Source organism: Pyrgilauda ruficollis, unplaced genomic scaffold (genome assembly GCF_017590135.1).
Source record: "Pyrgilauda ruficollis isolate IOZ18807 unplaced genomic scaffold, ASM1759013v1 scaffold7, whole genome shotgun sequence".
Classification (NCBI taxonomy): Eukaryota; Metazoa; Chordata; class Aves; order Passeriformes; family Passeridae; genus Pyrgilauda; species Pyrgilauda ruficollis.
In genome coordinates, this window is record NW_024528821.1 from 3,942,949 (window position 1) to 3,957,248 (window position 14,300).

General features: G+C 46.6%; 1 protein-coding gene across 1 annotated transcript in view; it reads left to right on the forward strand.

Annotated features, from left to right (window-relative positions):
- Positions 1-12,430, forward strand: part of LOC121363083 (fibronectin type-III domain-containing protein 3a-like) — a 39,145-nt gene extending 26,715 nt beyond the window's left edge. The window contains exons 11-27 of the mRNA XM_041485170.1: positions 394-532; positions 1,368-1,421; positions 2,100-2,221; positions 2,311-2,485; positions 2,790-2,876; positions 3,202-3,340; positions 3,838-3,906; positions 4,210-4,328; positions 4,429-4,534; positions 5,085-5,260; positions 5,764-5,877; positions 6,401-6,550; positions 6,880-7,160; positions 7,636-7,848; positions 8,368-8,534; positions 9,220-9,341; positions 9,940-12,430. Of these exons, the coding sequence (XP_041341104.1) occupies positions 394-532; positions 1,368-1,421; positions 2,100-2,221; positions 2,311-2,485; positions 2,790-2,876; positions 3,202-3,340; positions 3,838-3,906; positions 4,210-4,328; positions 4,429-4,534; positions 5,085-5,260; positions 5,764-5,877; positions 6,401-6,550; positions 6,880-7,160; positions 7,636-7,848; positions 8,368-8,534; positions 9,220-9,341; positions 9,940-10,257 (2,551 nt within the window). The 3' untranslated portion in view covers positions 10,258-12,430. The remainder of the gene's footprint in view (positions 1-393; positions 533-1,367; positions 1,422-2,099; positions 2,222-2,310; positions 2,486-2,789; positions 2,877-3,201; positions 3,341-3,837; positions 3,907-4,209; positions 4,329-4,428; positions 4,535-5,084; positions 5,261-5,763; positions 5,878-6,400; positions 6,551-6,879; positions 7,161-7,635; positions 7,849-8,367; positions 8,535-9,219; positions 9,342-9,939) is intronic.
- Positions 12,431-14,300: the final 1,870 nt, after the last annotated feature.

A 14,300-nucleotide genomic window follows, 5' to 3' on the forward strand; every position in this document is an offset into this window, starting at 1 on the left:
TTTTATTGTTTAATAACAATACAGTTGTTATTTTATGATTTGGCTTGTTTAGTGCCCATACTCCTGCACAAGTGTTGGCTGTATTTGAATTTTAAGGTGTTTTTAGTAAAAGGCTCATTTCCAGTCAGGTATCCTGTTGCCATTTTGGAACACTTGCCATAGTTTACTTCCCCTATCCCACAGGTATTTCAACACTAAAATATTTCCACTGTGACAGAGAGTAAAGACAGAGTAAATGAAGGGTGAGAAACAGGGATCTGGGGTCAGCAGTGAACCTGTGTGACCCCCACCCTGCAGCCACTGCTTGGGAATAAATCCCTGAAGCTGCCAGCTCTTCCCTCACATTTCCAGGTGCCAGTGCAACAGCCACATCATTAATTACCCTTTGTTTAGAGTTTCAGCAACCAGCAGTTCCATCAAAGAAACCATTTCAGAGCTGGTGAGCTTCACCACAGAGAGCTGTGAGCCAGACTGTCCAGCTGCCCCCAAACTGATAAACAGAACCAAAAACAGCCTGAGCTTGCAGTGGAAGGTAAGAACCTCACCTGGGGCTGAGTGCAGGGGAGCAGAGCACTCTGCTGGATTCCTGGGCAGTGGATTGAAATGAGCTTTGTCAGGAATTCAATGTGTGCTGTAGGTGTTGCCTTTTAAGTTGCTCAGTGAAGATTGATAATGAAATAATAATTACCTTTCTTTTTTTTTTTTTTGCAATGTTTGCTGAGTTTCTTGCCTGCAGCTTTAGTGTGACAGAAGTGGTAGCAGGGCTCTTCTGAGCTGGCAGAGAGGAAAAAATGGATTTTTATTTATTTATATCTTTGCTTGAGGTCCTGGATGATAAATATATGTGACTTAATGTTCTTTTAGTTATTCTGACCCGTTCAGACTACATTTCTTTGGATGGTTCTATAGATTCTCAGTTTTGATTTGACTTTTGAATATAACCACTATCTGTCAAGGCTTGTTGGTAGCTGTGTTTGCTTGGTTTTTGATGTTTTTCTTATGACCATGCTGAAAAATGGTTCCAGCTAAATGACTTCAGTGAAATTATTTGTAGAATCTGTGCTTAGAAAATTAAGTTCCCATTTCATGTGTCAGATGTTGCTTGTGTGAACCCTTAGATTGCACAGGCAGGTGGTGAGCACACAGAGCAAGGCATCAGGAAAAGAGCTCTAAGAATATCATTTGCTTCATTTATAAAATCAAAGAGTTTATACATTTATATTCTAAACTATCAGAACTAAAAAAGGTAGCACAGCAGCCTTGTATTAAAAGGCAGTTGGAGTTTATTCAATTTGTAAAAATATTTATAAAACACATTTACAACCACTTGATTTTAACTCTTCTTTTCATTGTTTCTTTATTTTCAGTCCTCAAATGACAATGGTTCCAAAATAACTAATTTTCTTTTAGAATGGGATGAGGTAAGAGCTTTTCTAGTACCAAAAAAAAAATCATAATGACATCTGTAGAGCAATTACACTTAAAAATACCCTTTGCTTAGGTACAGCAGCTATTTTGGTGCAACTGTCCTGACAATTTTAAAGAGACAAATGATCAGTGGGAGCGGACAGTGTAAAACTGCCTCATTTGTCATCCAGAGCATCAGCCATTCCTGTGTTCTCTTGAAATGCACAAGCATTTGGCATCTTTGGCTTGTGCCACAAATCTCCCTCAGCTCTTGAGCATCTTGCTGAGATGTAATGCAAAGGGATGAAAAACTTCCAGAATGTGTTTTGTTTTCAGCTCAATGGTTAATCACCATTTTGTCAAATCTCCAGTACCAAAAGTAATCAGATATCTCAGTCTGAATGTGGTTTATTCTTAAGACTGCTCAGAGTGACCATCAGCAGACTCAGGATGACCATGATACATTAAATTTTGCATTCTTGAGGCAATAGTAATAGTAATTGCTATTTTAATTATGTTAGATGAGTGAAATGACATTTCTCCTGGAAGTTGTCCCTGCCCATGGAACGAGATGAACTTTAAGGTCTCTCCCAACCCAAACCAGTCTGAGATTCTGGGATTTAGGAAGGTGTAGAGTGAGGAGGGTGACCTTGGCAGGGATCAGGGAGTGACTGGATCTCCCTGTTCTCCAGGGGAAGAATGGCCCCTTCAAGGAATGTTACTACGGGCACCTGAAGCAGTACAAGCTCACCAGACTCGCTCCCTCCACAAGATACTCCCTGAGACTGGCTGCTAAAAACGACATTGGAATGAGGTAACCAGGAGCCCAGGGGTACCAAATGCTGGATTTCCCCCTGGATTCCATCAGCTGCTGCTCACCCTTGTTCAAAATCTCCTCCCCAGTGGGTTCAGTGAGACGGTGACGTTCGGCACGGCCGGGGTGGTGCCACCAGCGCCGGCGCCACCCACGCTGCTGGAAGCAGGAGTGACCTGGATGGCCCTGGGATGGAGCCCTCCTGCAGGAGTGGCCTTGGATGACTCCCTCACCTACAGCCTGGACATGGAGGAAGAAGGTTCTGTAAGTGCTGGGCTTTTTGTGGAAATTTCCTTCATAGTACTGAAATAAAAATGAATTTTTTTTTACCTTCCGATAAATGGTCAGCAAGTATTGCATGGGATTGATGGCAGAGAGAGAAAGCATTGCATGGAATTCATGGCAGAGATAAAGTATTGTGTGCAGTTCGTGGCACAAAGTATTGTGTGTAATTCATGGCACAGAAATGAAGTTCAAATTAAAAATCATGTGATTTACCCGCTCTGGGTTTTGTTTCACCTTAAAAAAATCAGTGACTTTGCTCATCCTTCTTTTCCCTCCTTGCCAGGGCTATGGATTCCAGCCCCAGTACAATGGAGATGAGCTCTCATGCACTTTAAGAAACCTGAGGAGGAGTACATCCTATAAGTTCAGGGTTTGTGCCATAGTTTGTTCCTAATTTCATGTGTTTTCCTGGGCTTTGGCATTTTCCAGCAAGTTTTTCAGCTTCGTATGGAGACAGCAGGAATTCACCTGTTGTCCCAACAATTACCAGTTGTTAGAGCAGGTTTTGGTGAAGTAATAATACAAACCAGATTTTTTGCACCAGTTAATTTTGGTATAAATGGTTGTCTTTATTTTGGTTGGGTTTTTAATAGATATTTTTTAATCACCAGCATGTTTATCCTCATGTATTATCAACATATATTGCTGTCATTAAATAAACCATTTACTCTTTGTTCTGTTCACTCCTCCAACAGCTCTTTGCCTACAACAGTGAAGGAAAAAGCAGCCCCAGTGAGGTGGTGGAGCACAGCACCAAACCTGACAGACCCGGAGCCCCCAGCAAACCCATCGTGAAGGGCAAGATCCATCCCCACAGTGTGAGAGTCATGTGGGGTAGGTGCCTTGGGGTGTTCCAGTGCTGCTGGGGTGTGGACAGCCTCTCTCTAATTAAATGATGGGGAACTCAGGCTGATTATTTATCTGCAGGTATCGTTATTGCAGGAGGAATACTCAACCTTACCCAAAAATGGTTTGTTTTGGGGCTGTGGAAGCACACTGGTGTTGTTCATGCATTTCTGAGAAGCACTGTCCTAAACCCCTCTGTGGGTTTACTGTGATGTTTAAATAATTCCTATGTTCACTTAAAAAATAAGAGCTGATACCTGAAATTGGGAGTATTTTCCCAGTTTTCTCTTCCTGCCGTAATCATGATTAATAATAGGAGGAAAATTGCTCAGAAAAATGTATTGTGAACAATTAAGTACACTGGTTTCTCTTGCTGGTTGACTTTTCTGTTTGAATGAATATGAATATGTTCACTGAAAAAGCTGATAACAAAATAATGCCTTGATATTAAATCTTCTGTAACTTAAGGTGTTGATTTCTTTCAGAACCCCCCAAGGATAATGGAGGATCAGACATCTCTAAATACTTTCTGGAAATCTCCGAGGCATCAGTTGGTAAGGAATCACCTCTGGGTACTAATACAGTACTCAGTCTCCATCCCTGGAGGTATTTAATTCACAATTAGATGTGGGACATGGTTTAGACTTGGATTTTGGAGATCTTTTCCAACTTAAATGATGCTTTACTCCAGCAGTCACTTCTAATTTCACAGGTGTGTGTGTGTTGTACATGTTCTCTGTATAATTAATCATTTCAGATTGATTCTCTGCCTTGACCGCCTTAATAATTGTGTGATAGAATTTCCAGGTGGGATTTTAGAAAGGTTTGAAATGGTGAAGTGCTTTTCCTTCCCTCAGGAGGGAGGTGGGAGCCCATTTACAGCGGAGCCCAGCGGGAGCACGTCTGTGACCACCTCAGGCCTGGCACCTCCTACAGGCTGCGGGTGTCCTGTGCCAGTGAAGGTGGGGAGAGCCAGGTGAGCAGCACGAGGGGAAAGGTGCTTCTGTTCCATTTCTGTTCATGTTTTAGCAAAGTGCTTTGTGTCTGTGCTCTGCAATGACCTGTGTCCCTGGCAGGCCTCTGATGTCACGACTGTCACCACAGCAGCCGTTCCCCCCGGGCCCTGTCCTGCCCCAGCCCTGGTGGGCAAAGCCAAGCCTAAGGAAATCACTTTGCAGTGGGGTAAGCACTAGAGCTGGAGTAAAACACTGCTCTGATTTCAATCATCCTAATCAAAAATCTATAGAACTCTTCAGGGAAAACGAAAAATAAAAACGAAACTATAGAGATGCTGTCCATGGCCTTAGGGTTTTTTTGGGGTTGGGGTGGGGTTTTTGGTTTGTTTTGTGGGATTTTTTTAAGACCAAAGCTTCTGTGCACCTCTGGTAGGGTGATACAGTGAGACTGAAGCAGACATAAATATTTTCCAGTGAGAAAGCTTCCTGTCTGCCCATGACTGACACCTCCTTAGCAATTTTAAAATCTCCCCTTGTTTTATGTTATCTCAGTAAAAGAGATAAGCAAAAATTAATGAAGATGCACTGTTTAGTGAAGGAAACAGGGAAAATACATGAAAAAACCCCTGATGAAGGCCATCTTAAAACTAAGTATCAGTACCTGGGGGGGAAGCAAGCTTCATGAAGTGTTTCTGCTCAGACACATGACAAGAGCCTGCCCTAACTTAGGGAATTTAGAATTTTATAGGAGAATGCAATCTGTTTTTGTCTGCCAGGCCCCCCAGCTGTGGATGGAGGCTCTGAGATCACAGAGTACCTCCTGGAGATGGCCAGCTCGGAGCAGGACGAGCGCAGGGTGCTCTATCAGGGCCCAGCAGCTGAGTTTGGAGTGACCAACCTGCTCCCAGGGAGAAGCTACAGCTTCTGGCTGCGGGCAGGGAACAGAGTCGGGGTAAGCACTGCACTCACCACGTCTCACTGACACCACACAGGGCAGCAGTGAGGGTGCTGAGGGGCTGCTGTAGCCTGGGTGGTGTGAACCTCTTGGTGTTTGTGCCTTTGGAATTGTTGGATGTGTTACCCCGAGCTCAGGCTCTGCAGATGTGGTGGGAGCAGCATGGTGTGGAGAGGGGTGGGTGCCAGCCAAGCCAGGATGGGAGAAGCGTGAGATAAACCTTTGTGTCTTAAAAGTGTTTGTGAAACAGTGCCCAGCTGCTGCTGGAAGGCAGATCCTGGCTGGGGGAGGGAGGAGTTACAAAACCCTGGCAGTGGGAGGAGCTCAGATATCCTGTGGGAGCAGGGCCAGCTTCGAGTACCTGCAAGGAATCCGAAACTGAGCCCTGAGCTCTGCTGTTTACTTCCCTGTCAAGTTAAAAATAGTTTGTTTGCTTCACTTGCACATCAGTTCTTGCCCTGGTGCTGTTGCTGTGTTCATGCAGTGTTGTTTTCCTGCAGTTTGGCCCCCACTCTGAGAAGGCAGAGCTTTGCACTGCTCCAGGACCCCCTGAGCAGTGCTGCAAACCCCTGATAACCTGCAAAAGTGCAACTTGTGCTGTGGTTTCGTGGGAGGTAGGTGTTGATGGCTTCCAGTACCACCCAAATTAGTGTTTGGCTTTTAGAGTTGTAGTGACACATTTATGATAGACAGAAATTAGAGAAATAGTATGTGTAGAGGTGGAATATTTTAAGCCCATTTCTTTATAGACATCTGTCTTGGGTTTGTAGACTTTGGGAGTTACTAATTGCAGTCTTAACTGGACAAATTGGGTGGCATTTAATCCTCCTCATGGTGTGGTAATTGATATATAGTGAATTAATTCTTTTAAGTGGTAAGAGATTGTGGGACAGTCAGAATTCTGGTGTGAACTGCGGTGGTGTTACAGCCACGTGTCACCTTTTAATTTAAAATCCCTTGGAACAGTCCTCAGGTTTCAACCCCAGTGCTTACAAAGGTTGGATGTGATGATCTTGAAGGTGTTTTCCAACCTTTTTTGTGACTCTCACTCAGTGTCTCAGTGTGACAGAGCTCCCCCCTGGATTCTAGGGGTGTGTAAGTGCAAGAGCTGAGCAGAATTTCTCCCTCACCCTGCAGAGCCCAGCGTGCAACGGAGCAGAAATCACCGAGTACAGGCTGGACTGGGGCCAGGTGGAGGGGTCCATGCACATCATCTACACTGGCCCCTGCCAGAGCTATGAGGTCAAGGGGCTCACACCTGCAACCACCTATTACTGCAGAGTCCAGGTAGGAAAAGCTTTTTGGTGCCACTGGGCACTTGCAGTCTGGGGACAAACTCCAGCTAGAGAGGAATAAAGTCATGTGCTGTCACCTGCTCATGCAATTGAGAAGGTATTTGGGAAAAACACTTCCCTTGTCCCCCGGTCCCTCATTCCCTGAATCTGCAAGAATTTAGATCCAGCGTGCTTGACAGATGCTTTGCCCTGTTGACAAATTATTCAGGAGATTTTCCACTCTCTTCTACTTTGCTTTTGAGAACACACGGAAGGCTGTGAGAGCTGTGAGTGCCTGCTGGGAAGGCAGGGATTTGGTAAGCCCTGTGTGGTGTCTTTCAGGCTGTGAACGTGGCTGGGGCAGGGCTGTTTGGGGACACGGCCGTGGTGACCACGCCGCCGTCAGTGCCCGCAGCCGTGGCCGTGCTCCACTTACTTGAAGAGGATCAGGTGGAAATCTCCCCTCCTTTCTCCACGTGCCTTGCAATCCAGTGGGAAGAGCCCTGCTGCCACGGGGCAGAGATCACAGGGTACAACATCGAGTATGGGGAGAAGCAGCTGGTCACTGTGGGGAGAAACACAACCCATGTCCTTGAGAATCTGCTGCCTGACACCCTGTACAGGTAAGAATTATTCTGAAATCACATTTGTAGGATTTAAAAGTCCTTTGAGAGGGTAGTGCTTTAAATTTTTAGAGCAATTTTTCGTGCAGCTTACAGATTATTTGCCTAATTCACCCTGCAGCTCCAAAAAAACTCCTACAATTGTCATATCCAGAGTCCAGTCATGACATTGGCAGGAGTGAGATTGTGGTTGGTATTAAGGTTCACATTCTGTCTCAAAGCCAAGACTTTAAGGTTTCTGGGGTTAGAATTTTTCGTTGGGATGTTCACGTGTGTGATAAGAAGATGGATGGACAGGTAAGAGCAGAGCAGAGAATCCTGTGACCTCAGTCTTGGTTGAAGCTGAGTTCAGATTTAATTTCTAACTGCATCTTAATTGCTTTACTGTTTGGAGTTACACTCTGTACACCTTTTAACTCTTGCTTTGTTACCCAGCACTTTTTGTGACCATGTGGCCGCTCTCTCCCATCCCCAGGATCAGGGTACAGGCCATCAACAGCTTTGGAATTGGTCCTTTCAGTCATTCCATGAAAGCCAAAACCAAACCACTACCTCCTGACCCTCCCCACCTGGAATGTGTTGTCTTCAGCTACCAGAGCCTTAAACTGAAATGGGGAGAAGGGCCCAGCAGAGCTTTAATTCCCAACCCTACTCAGTTCAACCTGCAGATGGAGGACAGGTTTGGCAGGTGAGACCATTAAGGATCTTGTGATTTTACCACTTTATGTCAAATTTTTAATGTGTTTTATGTTTTTCTACCTTCTGTTTGCACCACTGAGTCATTTGAGCATCCTAGAGTTTGCCCTTTTGCAGTTTTGCATCCCATCTTTCAACCAGAAGTGCTGTCAATAACTTGCTGCTTGTAAACAGTAAATACTATTTAAAGAATAAATACCGTACCACCATCCTGTGCTGGCATGGTTATTTTTGACGTTCAAAAACAAAGTCAGGCCTGCATATAAGAAACGGGTTAGCCAGCTGTTCTTTAACAGGAAATTTCAATTTATTTTGGATATTCAAGGGTTGTTCTCTTGGTTCAGAGGAGTTGGGCTCTGCAGCCTCAGTGGGAAGAAAGCTGGGACACCCAGAATGCAGCACCACTTCTTTGTCCTTAACTTCTTTGTCCTTAAATCTGAGTGTTTCAGGTCTGATACTGCCCTAGACACTTGTGGCAGCTGGGTAACTGTGTGTGTTCTGTGTCCCCCAGGTTTGTGACAGTCTATAATGGTCCCTGTCACACCTACAAGGTGCAGAGGCTCAGCGAATCCACCACGTACCGTTTCCGCATCCAGGCGTACAACGACGCTGGGGAAGGAGCCTTCTCTGAGGTCTGCGCTTTCACCACCACCAAGTCTCCACCTGCACCTCTCAAAGGTGAGCTGGCACTGCCCTGGCAACTGCTGCAAGGCACTGGTGGGCAGGATTGGATGCTACAAGCTGACCCTCGGCCAACCTTTGCAGGGACAGAGACAGAAACTCGCTCTGAGGGGCTTTGGGTGGGAGGGAGAAGGGCTCTTTTGTTGTAATCACTTTGTGCACTGCAGCTCTTCCACCCTGAACTGAGCATTCCTACCTTTGCTCAGCTGGAAAGGCATTTTGCAGGGTTATCCACTGAAGTTACAGCAGTGTGTAGGCAAATGAGGGCAGAGTTAATTCCTCTGATCTTCACTTTTTAATATGGACATTAAAGGTCATCATTAAAGTCACTGTGAAGGTCAGAGTGCTGCGTGCCTGCAGCAATACTGATTGACTGGAGCATGGTTAGAACATAATTTCAGCTCTGCACATGGGCAGAATGTCAGTTCTGTAGTGACTTGAAAGTGCTGCTCCTCCTTACAAACATGGTCTCACCCTGGCAGCTCAAAAAGACCAACAAGTATAACCTACACATAGCAGTGATCATATTTTAAGCTCATGTCATCAAATGAAAGAAAAAGAAAGAAACTAATCTTAATTGCTTTAAGTTATTGGAATGAGTTGCCTCTAATCATGACAGCTGTACATTTGTAGAGACCATTGTTCTTTTTCTAAAACACCAACAAATCACTCTATTTTCCAGCACCCAAAGTGATTCAGCTGGAAGAAAACACTTTTGAAATCACATGGGAGCCTCTACAGCCGATGAAAGGAGATTCCATTGTTTACATCCTTCAGCTTGCTGCTGGCAGAGAGTTTGATCAGGTACCTTTTATGTAGCATCAGGAATGTGAGGGGTTTTTCCTGGGAAAAATTATTACCAAAGAAAGGTGTGCATATTTCTTATGGAAGGTGTCCCTGCCCATGGCAGAGGGTGGAATGAGATGGGCTTTAAGGTCTCTTCCAACCCAAACCATGCTGTGATTCCATGATTTGAAGGTTGAAATTATGTCTGGGGAGATGACAGGGAGACTTTTCATTTCAGAAAGTGTGAAGTGGGTGAGCACTGATTTATCCCTTGATTCTTGATTCTTAATCCTGATGGTCTGTGGTACCACTGCCTCTGTTAATCAGAGATTCCACTTTGCTGGAGGAGCTCTAAGGAAGAAAATGCAGGATGATTTTTCTTGTCCTTTCTGAGCCTCCCAGCCCAGGTGAGGCCTTAGTGTGTGGGCATGGCAGGAAACTTCAATGAATCATGAATTGTCCAGAGATTTAAGCTGTGATTTTACAAAGCTGGGGAGAGGAGGGCAACTCCAGGCTGTGCCCAGCGCCTCCCACCCCCCTGGAGCAGTACAGGCAGCTCCAGGTGCCGGTGCTGAGTGCAGTGCTCCTGACTGAAGCTGCTCCTGTCCCCTGCCAGGTGTACAAGGGCCCCGAGCCGTGCTTCCGGCTGCCGGCCGCGCAGACGAACTGTGAGTACCGCGCGCGCGTCTGCGCCGGCCGCCAGTGCCACGACCTGCCGGGCTGCCCGGAGCTCTGCGGCCCCTACAGCCCCAGCACCGTGTTCTGCTGCCAGCGCCGGGAGCCGGGCCCCGCCGCGGCCCCGGCGGGCGCGGAGCTGGTGCAGAGCGGGAAGCGGCTGCGCGAGGAGCGCGCCATCGCCATCGCGCTGCTCTGCGGCTTCGCCGTGGTCGCCATCCTCTTCGCCGTGGTCATCCAGTACTTCGTCATCAAGTAGGGCAGAGCTGGCCCCGCTCGGCTGTCTGTACAGAGCTCTCTGGGGTATTTATGGGTAGTTCAATGAAATCCTAGCTGGGAACCCCTCGCTCCGTGCGTTCCCGCTCCTGCTGCTGGCTGCCGGCGAGGCTGGCTCGGCAGATCCTTTCCAAATGCTGGACACAGATTTCCTGTAGAAAGGGTGATCCTGGGGCCTCTGCAATCAGGGTGAGCTGTTAGAGAACAGCAATCAGCTGCCTTACGGTGCGCACTGGGGGGTGTGTGCGCGCTCCTCCTCTCTCCCCATCCCAGCCAGTTGGAGAGGGAAGGCATTGCTAGAACAGTCCTTTGCCAGCACCACCAGAGCAGCGGGAGGCGATGGCTGCTCCATCGAGTTTCGCTGTAGTCTGATATCCATGAAATCCAGCAGCACAAGTGCTTTGAGCTTAGAGCAGAACTGCAGAGCCTACTAGAGCATACCACATTTACTAGACTGTAGAAGGAAAGCAGAATATTGACTTAGTGATATTACTACTTTACAGTTATTTTAATACTTGGGATTCAGTAATAATCATTTCAAGTGTTGGAGTAGAGGGTGCCAGGGTTTTTTAGGGTTTTAATCCAAACCAATGCCAGCAGGACGTGGCGCTCGGCCGGGATGCCCAGGAAAGGCTCTGCCCGGAATGTTCCTGCTGTCCTGAGCAGCTTTGGCCCAATCCACATTTCACTCTCAGTGCCTGAGAGAAAAGTAATTCCCTGTGCAGCGTGCTCAGAACAGCACAGGAGTTGTCTTTAAGGAGAAAGAGTGCATTTATGATAAATGTTACACTATTTGGCTCAAACTGAGCAAATGTTTTTGTACTATTATTAACCTAAAAAATAAAAAGTTCAGCCTGCTTTGGGTGCCCTTCTAACTTAACCCCAACGAGCAAATTGTACGTGAGAGAACTCTTTTTAGATAACGTTTATACAATGTTTTAAACTTGCTATCCCAGTGGTAGCAGCTTCACATTCCATGGTTTTCCTGTTGGGAATGTTCAGCCTGCTATGAACTTGTCTGAAACTCGTCCTGGTCGGCTGGGGGATATTTTTGTGGACACTGTGCACTACATTTGACTGTTGTGTTCCATCTGCTTGTGAATCCCTGAGGAGGAGCCTGGCAGCTCCTGGCTCCGTTAGATCAAAGCTTTTGAAAGCTGGAACTCACAAATTTCCAGTGTTTCAGGATGGGTCTTGCCAACAGCATTTGGAACATGCCACAGAACGGTAGATTTAGGGTCTTTTGCAAAGTCTGTGGCTCCACTTCAGCCATCAGAACGATGCACTTGTGGGTGGGAGGGTGGATGTGACAGAGCTACAGGCGATGTGTTTCCAGTAATTAATTAATCACTTTTAAGGGTCTTTCTCCTACAGCAGTTGAGGAATAACGTTGTGTTAGAGTTTGAGGCATTGTGTTGTATTTCAGATGTGGAAAACCTAAATTATGACCTAGTATCACTTAATCCTCTTCACAGTAGATCGATGGTGCAATCTGAAATTAATCTTTTCAAAACGTACTCTTCATTTTTGTACTCTATTTATTTTGATTAAAAGTCCTGGAAAGAAAAAAAATGTATGTTTGAATGTATTGTTCTACTTGTAGCAGAACTTTAAGTTAATCATTTATTATATCATAGAAATCTCTCCCTCCAGTGTCAGAGTTTTATACAGATATTAGTCTCTAGTTTGCAGAAGAGTTTACAATCTGTCTTTATTTTCCTCATAGTCTCCCTTTAGCAGATAAACTGCCTGCAGCAAATCTCCATTGCCAAAGGGTTCTTTTTTAACTCCTTAGAACCAACTTGTAGAGGTTTATTTGGCAATAATAGTCCTGAAATTAGGATTGCAGAGTAAATACTAACAAGTCACCACTGCTAAAAAATGAAATCGAATCCTTTTGTGATTGCCACAAAATGCTCATATTTCCAGAAAATATCTGGGATTTCTACTGCAATACGGATTTTCCATCAGCTGTTGTCCATTCCAGAAGGATGTACCCTCGTGGCATTAAAGTATTTTAGGTATCTTCGGTTTTCTTGTATTGTCATTTTTGAGGTATCTCAAACGTATGTTAAAGCTGCCATGCATTGTATTACTAAATTGTAACTATCAAATAGATAATATATTTAATACAGCCAATAAATAATACAAATGTATTCAAATTTGACTCCGAGCTCCTGTGGTTTTGTGGGATTGAGTCTCACTTGTGTCATGTGTAATTTACGGGAAGGGAACATGCTGAATGTCATTAAGAGCTGAATTAACTTGGGACCCTTGGAATGTCACTTCCATTTCTCCTCCTTCGGCAGGAAGGACCTGCAGTTCCCAGGTGAGATAGAAGAGTTCTTTGATACTGGAAATTGAATCATTTGGGGCTGATTGCGAATTTTCCATCATTTTGTGTTGACTCAGGTCTTTTCCCCCTTAAGCTCTTCCCCAGCATTTGCTGCTGAGTGCGGAATTCCTCCTGATGGTGCCTTAATGATCTGATAAAGATAAGACGGGAAAGGCTTTATTTGACCATCATTCCCAAAGAGGCAGCTGGACACTCAGCCTGGGTAAACTTTCCACTTGAGGAATGATCAGGGGTGAGGAGCTGGAAAACGCTGGGCTGGAGGAGGCAAGGGGAGTGGGGGTCAGCATGAGGGAATCCCAAGGGAAGGCTCTGGGAAGCTGGAAGCACAGGGCCAAAGGGAGCAGGGACACCCAGCAGCAGGATCTGCCCTCACAGTCCTTCGAATTCCTCCAGAGCCCAGGAAGGGGATTCTAGCAGAAATGAGAGGGGGATCAACTACAAAACAAATCTCCTCCTCCTCCTCAGAGCTTGGCTCTTTGGAGCTCTTATTCTCCCAAGGGCTGCCCAAATGCCAGAGTTTTGTGGAGCCAAATAGTGTGGGATTAGTGCTGGAAAGGTCAGAGCTGAGCACAGGCACTGCATTGTCCAGCAAATCCCAGATCTGACGTTAAGGAGATTCCTGCTGCCCTTTCCAAGAGGCAGAAGCTCTGGCTGGGGTTCTTGCAGATTTGGATACCTTCCAACAAGAAAAGCTGTCCTTGTGCCAGGGCTCTGCGTGGCTGCGCCCTGAACACCTCAACAAATCTTGTCTGGGAAGAAATTCCCAGTGAAATTTCATAGAATGATGGAATGGGTTGGGTTGGGAGGGACCTTAAAGCTTGTTCCACTCCCTGGCAGACAGGGACACCTTCCCCTATCCCAGGTTGCTCCAAGCCCCATCCATCCTGGCCTTGAACACTTCCAGAGATTTAAAATTTATGGGATTTAAATCCTGCACCCTGAGTGGAGCCACGTGCCCAGGCTGTGCTCCTGATTTCTCCAACAGATGATTCCCAGCTGGCCGGCAGCTCCCGGGATGAACGACCGCGGCAGACGGAGGAGCCGGCACCCGGCCAGGACACCCCATGACCCCATTTCCTGTTTTCCAGCACTGAAAACAACCCCAGTCCCTGAGCAGAGGGGAAGGGTGGCTGCTCTTCCATTGGGCCAGCTGTGGTGCCCATGGAATGTGTCTTTTTGAGTTTATCCTGAAGAAAAGGAGGCTCTGGAGGGACCGTGCGGCTCTGCACAGCTCCCTGACAGCGGGGACAGCCAGGGGAGGCTCTGCTCCCAGGGAACAGGGACAGGAGGAGAGGAAATGGCCTCAAGCTGTGCCAGGGGAGGGTTAGGTTGGAAATCAGCAGGAATTTCTTCATGGAAAAGGTTGTTAAACATCGGAACTGCCCAGGGAGGTTTGGAGTCCCCATCCCTGGAGGTGTCCAGGGAAGGACTGCAGGTGGCACTTGGTGCTCTGGGCTGGTGACAACGTGGGGATCAGGCACAGCTTGGACTCCGTGGTCTTGGAGGGCTTCTCCAACCCCATAATTCCCAGCATGGCTGTGCCCCACGGGAGTGTCCATGGGGAGAAGCATCCACGGCCAGGAAGGCGTTTGTGGCCCTGGGGACAGGTGGCTGCCCCGTGGGAACTGCCTCTCCCTGCCTTCTCCTGCTGCTTTCCTCACAGAAATCCT